The sequence below is a fragment of the Triticum dicoccoides genome, chromosome 2A (genome assembly GCF_002162155.2).
Source record: "Triticum dicoccoides isolate Atlit2015 ecotype Zavitan chromosome 2A, WEW_v2.0, whole genome shotgun sequence".
Taxonomy (NCBI): domain Eukaryota; kingdom Viridiplantae; phylum Streptophyta; class Magnoliopsida; order Poales; family Poaceae; genus Triticum; species Triticum dicoccoides.
This window is the reverse complement of record NC_041382.1, coordinates 706,505,839-706,518,780: the sequence shown is the minus strand read 5'-3', so window position 1 is coordinate 706,518,780 and position 12,942 is coordinate 706,505,839. Positions and strand designations below refer to the sequence as shown.

The 12,942-nt window shown below is 54.2% G+C and overlaps 1 protein-coding gene across 1 annotated transcript; it reads right to left on the bottom strand.

Moving 5' to 3' along the window:
* Positions 1 to 3,767: 3,767 nt before the first annotated feature.
* Positions 3,768 to 4,668, bottom strand: LOC119351980 (FCS-Like Zinc finger 2-like). The gene has a single exon (XM_037618740.1). The coding sequence runs from the start codon at positions 4,584 to 4,586 to the stop codon at positions 4,296 to 4,298; it is 291 nt and encodes a 96-aa protein (XP_037474637.1). The 5' UTR covers positions 4,587 to 4,668; the 3' UTR covers positions 3,768 to 4,295.
* Positions 4,669 to 12,942: the final 8,274 nt, after the last annotated feature.

Genomic DNA, 12,942 nt, shown 5'->3' with positions numbered 1-12,942 from the left:
CGGCTATAGAACGGGGTGAGCGGGGTGCCGGCGCGTGCGCCCATGGGTGCGGGTCGCCGACGCCGGCGTGCGCGGGGCTTTGGAGGGGGAGAAGAAGAGCACAGCGCGAGAGTCGAGTGTGCCGTGCGCGGAAGCGGGCGCCGCAAATACACCGCGCGAGGTACCGCTTCCTGCCGCGCGCCCAGCTGGTTATACCGCGCGCGGTTATTATGCGCCCGCTGGAGCCATCCGCTGGGTTGCGCGCGCTAAAGTGGGTATATATACGGCGCGGCGCCTGTGTAGCGCTTCGGTTGGAGATGCTTTAAATTCGAGAAGCTTTTGTAATGTTGTGCCACTCGGTTTTAAAAAGCTGAGAGAAGACAGAGGTCTATAGAACTCGTCATTCTACAGCCGATTTAAAATCCGTCAGTCTGTACTAGCAAAAGAGCGGAGTCGATCAGTATTCGGGTCTATAATCATTGCAGTTGAAGAAGAATTCGTCGTGCCTCCTCTAGTCGGAGACTTGGGCGCCAATGTATTCTGCCCGTACTTGTATCAGCATAAAATTAGGCAGCTTTGCTTAAACTAGTGCTAATGCGAGACAGGTGCTGATAATTAGCGCGCCAGGCTTTTTGCCAACATACGGGACAGGTGCCCCACATGCTTGGCCGCGCTAATAATGGACATCAATGCCTATCGTGCACTGTACTGTATGTGATTCTTTTTCAAAGATAATAAATGAAGGAAAAAAATTAAAAGAAAAATAATCCGAGGTCCCCCCTAAGTTAGTGTCATGCCGGTGGGAATCTTGAGGTGTGGTGCATCCGTGCGACCGTGCATGCATGCCACGGCTGCAGCTTGTGAACAGAACAGTGGACTCGCGCCCACACTCCCGCATCTTGTATGCGCTCGGCGGGCACTCCACCGGATGCCCTGCTCACGCACCAGCTAGCGGCGGCTGCAAGCAATGCGTGCAGCCATTTGCAGTCTTGAAACTTCAGGGTGAAGGACGCTGCTGGAGAAAAATGGGAAATGAGCTGCTTATTAACCGGGGATGTTGCTACTTGCTAGCTGGGTCTGTTTAGCTCGCTGGGGGATCGTGCACGTCTCGTATCGAGGGGGAAGCACCAGCCAGTTGCAGTTGCAGTTGCCGTTGCCCGGCTCAAGATTCCCTTGGCCGCTTCGGAGTCCACTGTTCTTTCTGGTGAGCTAGGCAGGCAGGCCTCGTCCTGGGGGGGCAGCTTTCCTCGAGATCGGCGAGCTATTTGTTTTTGCGGCTTGCTCGGGTAACACTGACGCATTGCACGTAAGCATCATCGGAGTACGCAAACATCGGGAGAAGATCGACATTTTCTCTCTGATAGAGTGAACGTAAACATTGCTGACACGCACGGCAGTTTCTTTTGGAAGTATCCGCTGTCAGACTGCTCACAGCAAACCTTGGAGTACTGGGCTTGCTAATTTTCGTAGGACGGCTTCCAGGAACAAAAAAGAGGCGTTCCCTTGCACGATAGGTGTTGGCTGCTGCTGCATACTCAACGAGTCACGGCCCACTTGGCGGTGACGGGGCGCACCATTGGTTGCTGTCTGTCGACGCCAACCAGCGCGGCAAGCCATGATGCATCAGCTCCTGACGGCTCTGACTCAGCGATGCGTGGCGACGGAGACGTACACAAAGGAATATAAACAGATGTGTGTTCAACCAATCTCACGTGGGGATGTGTGATATTTTCCTCCGGTCGGGCGTTTGGCCTACGCACTTCACTCCCTTGCAAAATCTTGCTTGGCCTATATTTCAAGGGGCCCAATTCAACCAGGTTTATCTAAGGGTCAGACTCGCTCACCATACGTGAGGAGAATGCTTGTGCTTTTTTTCTTCGGAAGGAGAATGCGTGTGTTTGGTGTGTAGCCCAGCCATGACCAGATTGTAATTCATCCTTGAATTCGATAAATGCGGGACTATTGCACCTAAATTTGGTAAGTTCAAGATAAATTTAAAAACAATACATTACAATTTTCTTTTAGAAAAGGATACATTACAATTTCATCATTTGTTGGGAAATGTTATTTTTTTTGTCGGGAAGTTGGGAAATGTTGTTGACATGTACTTTTTTAAACGAAGACAAAAGTTTTGCCTCTTAGCCATATTCTCACCTCTGTCGACGTTAACACGAGCTTTACTCAGTGGTGACACCTCGCAGCGGCGAGGGGATTTGGGCATGAGGGAGGGGGTGTAGACGATGCTAGGGTTCGCCCTTGGGGTGCCAGATGCATGGTAAAAACACCAATATGATTAGAATATTGACTTAGTAAATCAGCCGACTTTTCTTTGAGTCTGGAGTTGGCGTAAATCAGTTGACTTAGGTTTACCAACATCATGGGAAAAAATATGGTAAAATATTGTATTGGCTTATAAATACGAACACAATAGAGAGGAGGCCCAATTTAAATGGAAAAAATTCCATAGGACTAGGTCGTCCTCCGCCGATCGACGACGCGTGGCTATTGCAGTTTACACTGAAGACCCTAAAATATAGAGGATTTTATAGAGACGAACATACTTATCCGGTTATCCCGACGAGAGAGTCGCAACTGGATGAGACCGCTCATGTCGAGTAGGCGGAGCACCGTGATGCGTCCAACTCCGTCGCAACGGGTGTCATCCTAGCAGCAACAGGACCGGTCGCATGACCACACGATGCGGAGGATGCCGATGGCAGCGAGGTTTCCCAGGAAGGGCTTGTTGCGAGGAGGTTGTTTGGGAGAGATATCGCCACCACCAAGTGGGTTGCCGTCCGGCGAGAGAAGTGCCATGAAAAGTAACAAGAGCTGCATGGCCAAGGAAAAAACCCTCCACCGTCGTTCTTTTCTTCATGGATTTAACAATTTGGCGAGCACCAACCCCTCGAGGTCCCCGCAAGCTTCCCGGTGCAATGGACAGGTTGCCGGAGGAGATTCACACGCGGGACGAGTGCAAAGCTGCTAGCAGGTACGGCGACGTGTTGCGCCGGGCCAGGTACACTAGACCTACGTAACAAAAAAAAAACAGGGGGTGTGCATGGGTCTCTTTCCAATCCAATCCAATTAAGCCAGGTCAGCTAAAGAATTTACGTATCTGTAGCAAAGCTCGGGGAGGAAATTGGTGATGGGCTGATGAGGAATAATTGATTCGGTTGATTGCTTTGAGATTCATGGATCCACATGTCATTCAATCGATAAGGTCGTTCATTTTCGTAGGTGAGACCTAGTTGTGTAAGGTTGTTTCTTTCCTTTAAAATGATTAAAAGAATTTTGAAATGATGTACGGCTGCGCACTAGTGTACATGTAACTTGCATTTCAGATTGCGATGAACATTACAAAATTTAGGGGAACAACACTCAAAAATTTCCCTGAAAATTGAATCTCATTTTTTCATTTAATGGGGTTAGATGATCTAGTTCTTAATATTATTACTTTACTCAATTCACAAATTCCACAACAAATCTCTTGATTCGGAATTAGGGACTCATGTATCATCTGATGAATCCACTTTTTTTTACACTTCTGTATCTTACTCTATCTTGTTTTTTAGTATTATCTAAAATAACTGATGAATTATGAATCTTCCGTAACTTAGGTAAATGCTTTACCAACATATGTAGTGTAGTAAAAAAAATGGAATTTAACTCTTTCATGCTTACTTTAACTAGTTATTTTGGTTTTCTACTGGCTGCTTTAACTATAACCTCAGCTCTATTTATTGGCTTCAACAAGATACGCCTTATTTGAATTGACTGAATAATTATAATTCATAAAAGAAAAATCTTCTATATCGATTGCCTTGAATTATTTACAGCGACAGTGCTCTAGCACAGTGTCAGTCATCAAGGGGAACAAAATAAGAGATGGAGCAGACGAGCTACCCCAACTGAAGTTAAACAAATGTGAATGATGTTTGATTGCTATCTTCAGATCCATTTTTTTTTCTGAATTCGTTACTAACAAAAAAATTCATCGGCACAGCGCAGCACAGGCCGACCGAGAACCAAGTACAATTTCCTCCCATCCGGGCAGCTTAACCAGCTTGCCATGGACACATTTGGGAAGCTACAGGCACCAACCACCTGATGCTGCCGTGCTCTGCCTCCGGTAGGCGGCGCCAAGGCGCACCTGATAGCTCCTCCAGTTCAGGCAAGAGCACCGGCTTGAGAGACGCTGGCCCAACCAGAAAGTATCGACTGTTCTTCAGAATACAGATGTTGCTTTCTTCAGAATTCAGACCTTGTCCATTCGAACAAAACTTTCCTCGGCCACGTGCTCCGGCCAGGCCGGCCGCTTAGCTCGCGACGGACACCTTCCTGGACTGCCGCTGCCCACGGTGGGACTCCGTCCCCGCCGAGAACCGCTGCTGCCTCCGAGCGGCCTGCTTGGCGCAGACGGCGTCGAGGTGCATCTGCTCGTGGCGGCACTCCTCGCTGCAGTAGGGCGTGTCCCCTCTGTACATGAAGACGTCGCGGTCGTGCGCCAAAGGCTTGGCGCAGAGCGCGCACGCGTCCAGCGCCGGCATGCCGGGCTCGCCGAGCAGCTCGTCATCGAAGAAGAAGGAGCAGGCCACTGATGCCACCATGTTATGTTTGTGTAGGTGACTTTGGAGCAAAATGCTGATCAGAGGTTAGCTTGGTGGTGCGAGGAGAGGGAAGAAGAGGAGAGGGAGCGAGTTGTGTGGAGAAAGGAGGGGAAGGCTCAGGTATATATGGTGCGTGGAGATGAACACGGCAATGGCGTCGGGATACCACCGAGAGGAAAACGACGGCAATCGTGGTGTGTCCGGGCGAGGTCGACCAGGTCCCCAATGATGAAAGGAAACATCGCTCTGGAACGTCCCTGTTGATCTAAGTTGTGATATTTTCTGAAGGCTACACCAAATGCCTCTCGTGCACTGTACTAGAGTATGTGATATTTTGAACAAACACGAGATGAACAAACACAGGAGGGATCTTGAGCATCCGTGTGACCGTGCACGCACGCCGCCGCAGCAACTTGTGAACGGTGGACTCGCGCGCACACTTGCAGACCTCAAGCGCGTGCAACAGCTTGCCGATCTCAAGCTACAAGCAATCCGTGCAGCCATTTGCAGTCTTAAAAACTTCATGCTGAAGGAGCTGTTTAAGTAAGAGAGGTTTGTTTAGCTGGCTCGGGGATCGTGCACGTTTCGTATCATGGGGGCTTGCAGCTGCGGTTGCCGTTGAGAAGGGATCAACTCAAGATTCCATTGGCACTCACCGGTCTTTAGCGCCGGCGAGGCAGGCAGGCCTCGTCCCGGGGAGCAGCTTTTCTCGAGATCTGCCTGCAATTTGTTTTTGCAGTTTCGGACGTAATCATCGGGAGAAGGTCCGCATCTTTCTCTTCCTCCGGGAGACGAGTGAAACTTGGGAGTATCTAACGCTGGCGCGCACTGACTATCTAATGCACGCACGCACGGCGACCGACGGCTGAGTGCTGCCGACCACAACAAACTTTGGCTGCAGAGTGTGGAACAAAAGAGACCGTGCACGATAGCTGTTGCTGCATACTCACGGGCGGTGACGGGGCACATCATTGGTTGTATATATGTCGACACTGGACACCGACCAACGCGCCAAGCCATAATAAATCATGAGAGGGACGTACGGACAAAGCGAAACAAACGGATTACAGATGTGTGTTCAGCCAATCTGTCGTGTCAATGTGGGATATTTTTCTCCGATCTGGCGTTTTGCCTACTCACTTCATCACAAACACTAAATCTTGCTTCGTTTTATTCTCTCCGGTGATTGCTTATATCATCGTACTTCAATTTGGCAACATACTTACAGTTGTTGTGAACTCTTAGCAATCTCTGTAGATGAAACCATAAAAGAAAGAGTAAGGGTATCTCCAACGCCGTTCCTCAAACCGTCCGCAACCGTCCAGACTATGCGGCCCAAACTTGTTCAGCCATCCAACGCAGGTCTGTCGAGCGGTCCCGACACATTTTTTCCAGCAAAGTGGAAACAAATTTGGGGGGCTTTGTGTGATTTTTTTTTCTCCGCTCCCGCGTTTTGCCTACTCACTTTACACCTTGCAAATCTTGCTTCGCCTATATCTCAAGGGGCCCCATTCAACCAGGTTTATCTCAGGGTTGGACTCGCTCACCATGCATGAGGAGAATGTGTGTGCTTTTCTATTCTTTTCTCTCTCTTTTTTGCTGAAAATGTGCGTGCTTGGTGTGTAGCCTAGCCATGACAAGATCGCAATTCGTCCTTAAATTTGATGAATCGTGGAAGTATTGCACCCAAATTTGGTAAGTTCAAGATAAATTTCAAAATAATAATATGTCTCAATGGCATCATTTGTTGGGAAATGGTTGACATCGACTTTATAAAACAAAGACAAAAGTTTCGCCTCTTCTCGTCAACTAAAAAGAATATAATTACCCAGTTTAACTAGAAAAAAGGGGCAAAACTATCATAGACATTCACAACTAGTAGTCTAGTATCATGGAACATCACCGCAAAAGCCCAACACCGACCGACATGTCGATCCATGCCAAACAAGCAAGCACACACACCATCGGCACCCCTCCCTGTCTACCCATGAACGCACCACACCACCAAAAAAGGGATCTTCTAGCCGGCACAACCCCTGCCACGACCCACCAGCACCACAGGGAGTTGACGGGCCGAGCTACACAAAAAACACCGCGGGAGCTAGATATAACATCCACACACACACCAACAACACCACCACCACCACCAACAACAACAACAACAACAACAACTCATTGCCAACCTCCCCACCACACCACACATATCCCAACCACCATCGGCGATAACACCAGGTTTGCTCGGTGGTGACACCTCGCAGTGGCGAGGGGATTTGAGCAGGAGGGAGGACGTGCAGACGATGCTAGGGGTCACCCTTGGGATGCCGAAAGCAAGGTGAAGACAACAATAAGATCTGAATGTCGACATGGCAAATTAGTTGAGATACTCTAGGTGTCGCCGCTCCTTTCCTCCCTCCTCCCTCCTTGCCCCGTCGCCGCCTGAGGCGCCGTCGGCGAAGCCCGTGTGGTTTCCAGTGATGGTGGTGGTGGGATAGTTCCTGGGTTGCCTTCTCTTGGTGCTTCTCGGCTGGTTGCGGGATACTCGATCCGCCCTTCGGCTGCGGTGATGCAGTCAGCGGTAGGGCTCAGCAGGCGGTGGAGGGGAGCGAGTGGCAGTTCCTGGTGTCGGGGTGGCCCGGCGTCTCGGTGGTGGAGCTGTGTGGTGCGACTGTGCTCCTTGGCGTCTAGGCGTGCGATAGTATTCCACTGCGGGTCGCAGGACGAACAACAACATTGGTAGGGCGGCGAGGGAGGTGACCTCGCGGCTAGAGGCGTTGCTCTAGTGGAGCTCCAGCGAATCGGGCTCGATGGGCCGCCCCCTCCGTCAGTTTTGGAGCTGGCAGATCTGGCCTGGTGAGGCCCACTACCCCGACTGCGATGTAGGGTGTGGTCTCGGCGCCGCCGTATGGGCTGGTGTCCCATGGACGCGCTACTATTTTTCATTATCTTGTTCCATTCCAGATTACTCCGATGGTGTGGGGACTTGACCCAGGCAGGATCGGGGCCCCAATGCCGGAGGTCCCCTCGGTTCGTGGACCAATGGCGATCCTTACCGGTGCTATTGTTATACATGCGAATGTGCTAACGCGATGGAGATCTCGTGTTCTGTAGCAGTGGTGCGGTCTTGTGGTGGTGCTGCGGCGTGGATCTAGCTGCAGTACTCTGGCAGGTGGCATGGGTTTGTGGCGGTGATCCGTCTTCTCCTAGGTCCAAGCCAACGGTGGCGCTGAAACTAGGGATTATACTCGGGGGGATCAAGTCGGTACCCGAGGTGGGTCGAAATTGTTTCTTCTGGGTAGGTGGGGTGCTTCCAGACACGTTTCCCTCAGGAAGGTACAAGGCAAGGAAGACCAAATCCTCAGGAGTTTATCGCAAGAAACAGCCAGGAGTTACAGCAGTCGAGAGTCATGCGCGGCAGCCGCCACTTGCCCGCCATGGTCCCACATCCAGGCGAGTATGGTGGGCTGCGCGTCTGCATCAACGTGCTAGGGCTCAACCGAGCCGCGTCTCAGGAGCGCCTCTGGCCTTCGCGCGTGGGGCGTTGCGAGGGTCCACCTTACAGCTACGCTCGCATGCCTTTCGGCCTGCCGAACGCGGTCGCCGCTCATCAGCGCCTGCAGAGGAGCATTCTGGAAGCCCAGGAGGTCAGACATTGTGCGGTCCTGGCGGAGATGGAGATGACCCTCGGAAACCCACCTGTGCCCCCGGAGCCTCCCGAGGCTCCTGGGCCTGGGGGCTCGTGAGGATCGACGTCTTCATCGCGCATCGCCCGCTCCTTCAACATCACCTCCTCTTCAACGGCACCAGGTGACATCTTTCTAAGTTCCGTTTTTAGCTGGGAGCGCCCACAGAGCCACATCATTCCCAGGTCGCGTGGGCCCGTCCCTGCGGCATGTATCCATTTTGCTTATGCTCTTTACTTACCTTGTTGGGGGCGCCCCTCGGGCTGCATCATCCCCGAGCTGCTCGGGCCTGGCCCAGCGGCGTTTGCTTCTCTGCGTCTACTTAAAATGAATTTGCTCTTTCGCGCTTAATTGTCACCTACTGCTTATCGCGGACTTCTCCGCTTTCATGCAAAGTGCTTGCACGTTAAAAGGGGGGGTACCCGAGCATCACGACTCATGGGCTCCTACTGGCTCTCCAGCCCTCACCCCCTGGCCTTGACCCACGTCATCGCGACCTGTCATACCAGCGGCGGCTGAGCTAGCTCGAGGGCCGGGACCTGAGGACGTAGAGCATTTGCATTCTAACCACCCTGTAGGAACACACCATTGATAAAGGCCCAGAGCCAGGGGCAACCCGCCTCGAGGTAGGGTCTCGTGATTCCCGCGCTGGCTCACGAGTGCCCAGATACACCTCTTCTTGCCCTACCGTGCCGGCCACGTGTCAGGGCGGGGCTGTACACGCCCCGGGGGCTCCTCCGGAGGAAGCCCCCTCCCACGTACCAGTGGAAGCATCATGCTCCGCGCTGGCTGACGACACTGCCGAGGAGCGGCTATGCCCGTACACATACGGAAGCGCTATGCTCCGCCCTGGTGATAAACAACTGAGGGCGGCCTACGGTCGTACCAACCTCAGGGAGCCCAGAGCTCAGTGTCCGGCACCATCGCAACGCCTCCCCTCGGGAGCACCGCGCGAGGGGGTTGGACACGGGGGCTACGCCCGGGCCTTGCCCGAGCACACGCCACCCAGCCAGGTCCCTCGGACCTGGTCGTCACGCGCCCCTCCCTGAGCGGAGCCAAGGTATGGAAACCCGTTTGAACGTCAAGGGGGATTCCTGAGCATCGCGACTCAGGAGCCTAACTTGCCCCGTAGCCCCTCACTCCTTAGTCCCGTCCTGGTTTCCGGTCGGGGCTAACGCTGGGTGAGGTATGCGCGGGGCCGGGCCCTGTTGACGCAGAACGATCAATCCACTCCTCGTTCCCCCCTTTTCCAACTTGTTGCGTGCGCGTCAAGGGGGGCTCCTGAGCATCGCGACTCAGGAGCCTAACTTGCAACGTAGCCCCTCGCTCCTTAGTCCCATCCTGGTTTCCGGTCGGGACTAACGCTGGGTGAGGTATGCGCGGGGCCGGGCCCTGCCGACGTAGAGCGCGAGCAAGTAGGGGAGAAAAATACAAATTCCAAGCCATAGATTGTTTCACGACGCCAAAAACAAGTTTAAACGCCTCCGCGAGGCATGGTGCATGTTGCAGGAATAAAAACAGGACAGAAGCAGCGAAAGGATCACTCTCCAGTGGCGCCGCCGCCCGTGGTGGAGTCATGCTGGGCGACTCCACCTCCCGGGGCCGCGGAGCTGGTGTCACCGCGCCCGGGCAAGACGCTGAAGGCGCGGAACCTTCCCAGCAATGCTTCGGCTCGGCCTTTCACGGCCTCAGCGGCAGCGGCGACAAGGTCGCCGCTCACGGGTTCCAGCAGGCTGTCGAAGTCGACGTCGGGGTCGCGCAAGTAGACGTGGCTGAGGACATGCGTCAGCGCCGCAGAAGACAGGGCACACGCCTCGGCCTCGGCCGTGGGGCCAAGGCCGTCTACGACATCTTCAAGCGCACGAACAAGGAAGGGAAGCAGCTTGGCGGGGCCGTCCTCCGCACGGGCCAACAGCTCCTCCAAGCCACTCTCGTAAAGCGTCTTCAGCGTGACACGAGCCTTCTCCTCCATCTTCGCGAAGGCCACCCGATCCTTCGCCAGGACCTTCGCCTTGGCGTCTAGCTCGGTCCTCTCCGCCTTCAGCGACCGCTCCAGCGTCTCCAATTTGTCGTGGCGGTCATCAAGCTTGGCGTCCCGGTCCTTGACCACAGCCTCCTGAGCCTTCATCTCCTTCTCTTTCTCCTGACGGTCGTGGACCTCCTTGGCGAGATCGTCGCGCAGGCCTTGCAGCCCGGTCTCCAGCGCCTCGCAGCGAGCCTTGGCAGCCATAGCGTCGCCCAGGGCAGCGTCACGAGCGGCCTTGGCTTGGTTGGCGGCCTGCTTCTCCCCATCGGAGGCTGCCACGGCCTGACTCAGCGCTGTTCGGACGGAGGCAGCGAAACGGGCCCAGCCAGAAGCTTGCTCCAGGCGCCCGGCCGCTAGGAGAGGGTCCGCACTCAGAAGATCCTCCCGCAGCTGGCTCAGTTCGCTGGCGACCTGGTCCAGGACGGCGGCAGAGGGAACAGAAGAAGCCGGAACCGACGGGGCAGGCGAAGAGGACGACAGCGTGATCACGGCTTGGCAGGAAGGAACCCCCTGGGCCTTGGCTGCCCCGGCTGCAGCATCGAGCGCAGTCGACTCCAGGGTCAGCGGGGCCACGGGGGCTGACTCCTCGCCGAGGCGTCCCAGCCGGCCTCGCGAGGACGATCGGACCGGGGAGGCGCGAGCCTCGCCGTCTTTCCCCTCAGTGGACGAAGGCGCCATCCCGGCAGGTGGACTCGCCCCAAGCAGGGCCGCATAAGCCCCTTTCAACCTCTTCGTTGCCGGCGCCGGCCTGACAAAAGAATGTGGACGTCAAGCCTCGGCGGCAAAAACCAAGCAAAGCACGAATCGACACTTACTGGTCATCGCTCGCGAACTCAAGCAACCTCCGGCCAAACTTGAAGCCCGAGAGCCTGCAGCTGGGGTCAGCCTCGAGAGGCCCGGAAGCAGAGGGCACATTAGGAGGGCTGGAGCTGGCCTCAGACCGCACGGGGACCAGAACAGACCCTGGGGGAACCAGCCCATCCTTCTGCCCAAGGGAGAGTCCTCCCCTTCTCGCCTGGCGCCGGCCACGTCGTCGTCCGGCATGAAGCGGAGGGCCTGGGACCTGCGCCGAGGGAAAGACTCCCTCGGCTCCTTGCCAGTCACCTCAGAGTCAAACTCTTCCTCCTCCGTCTCTTCTCCCCCCTCGCTCCCGCTAGAGCTGTCAGAGGACACGTTCACCATCGCCAGTGCCGCAAGACCCTCGGGAGCTTCCGCGGGCACCAGCCCCTCACCATTGAAGGTGGGCATGGCGTTCACCACCTGCTCCGAGTCATCACGAAGGAACAGGGGGACGGGGGTGCCCACCGGCTTCGCCACGTCTCCCCCTGTTGGAAATATGCCCTAGAGGCAATAATAAAAGCATTATTATTATATTTCCTTGTTCATGATAATTGTCTTTATTCATGCTATAATTGTGTTATCCGGAAATCGTAATACATGTGTGAATAACAGACACCAACATGTCCCAAGTGAGCCTCTAGTTGACTAACTCGTTGATCAACAGATAGTCATGGTTTCCTGACTATGGACACTGGATGTCATTGATAACGAGATCACATCATTGGGAGAATGATGTGATGGACAAGACCCAATCCTAAACATAGCACAAGATCGTATAGTTCGTTTGCTAGAGTTTTCCAATGTCAAAGTATCTTTTCCTTAGACCATGAGATCGTGTAACTCCCGGATACCGTAGGAGTGCTTTGGGTATGCCAAACGTCACAACGTAACTGGGTGACTATAAAGGTAGACTACGGGTATCTCCGAAAGTGTCTGTTGGGTGACATGGATCAAGACTGGGATTTGTCACTCCGTATGACGAAGAGGTATCACTGGGCCCACTCGGTAATGCATCATCATAATGAGCTCAGAGTGACCAAGTGTCTGGTCACGGGATCATGCATTACGGTATGAGTAAAGTGACTTGCCGGTAACGAGATTGAACGAGGTATTGGGATACCGACGATCGAATCTCGGGCAAGTAACATATCGATAGACAAAGGGAATAGCGTACGGGATTGATTGAATCCTCGACATCGTGGTTCATCCGATGAGATCATCGTGGAGCATGTGGGAGCCAACATGGGTATCCAGATCCCGCTGTTGGTTATTGACCGGAGAGCCGTCTCGGTCATGTCTGCTTGTCTCCCGAACCCGTAGGGTCTACACACTTAAGGTTCTGTGACACTAGGGTTATGAAGATATGTATATGCAGAAACCCGAATGTTGTTCGGAGTCTCGGATGAGATCCCGGACGTCACGAGGAGTTCCGGAATGGTCCGGAGGTAAAGAATTATATATAGGAAGTGCTATTTCGGGCATCGGGACAAGTTTCGGGGTTATCGGTATTGTATCGGGACCACCGGAAGGGTCCCGGGGGTCCACCGGGTGGGGCCACCTGTCCCGGGGGGCCACATGGGCTGTAGGGGGTGCGCCTTGGCCTTGATGGGCCAAGGGCACCGGCCCCTATAGGCCCATGCGCCTAGGGTTTCCACCATGGAAGAGTCCATGTGATGGAAGGCACCCCTAGGTGCCTTGGGGGGGAGGGAAACCTCCCCTTGGCCGCCCCCCTTAGTAGATCTCATCTACTAGGGACGGCGCCCCCCTTGGCACCCCTATATATAGTGGGGGGGAGAGGAGGGATTTAAGA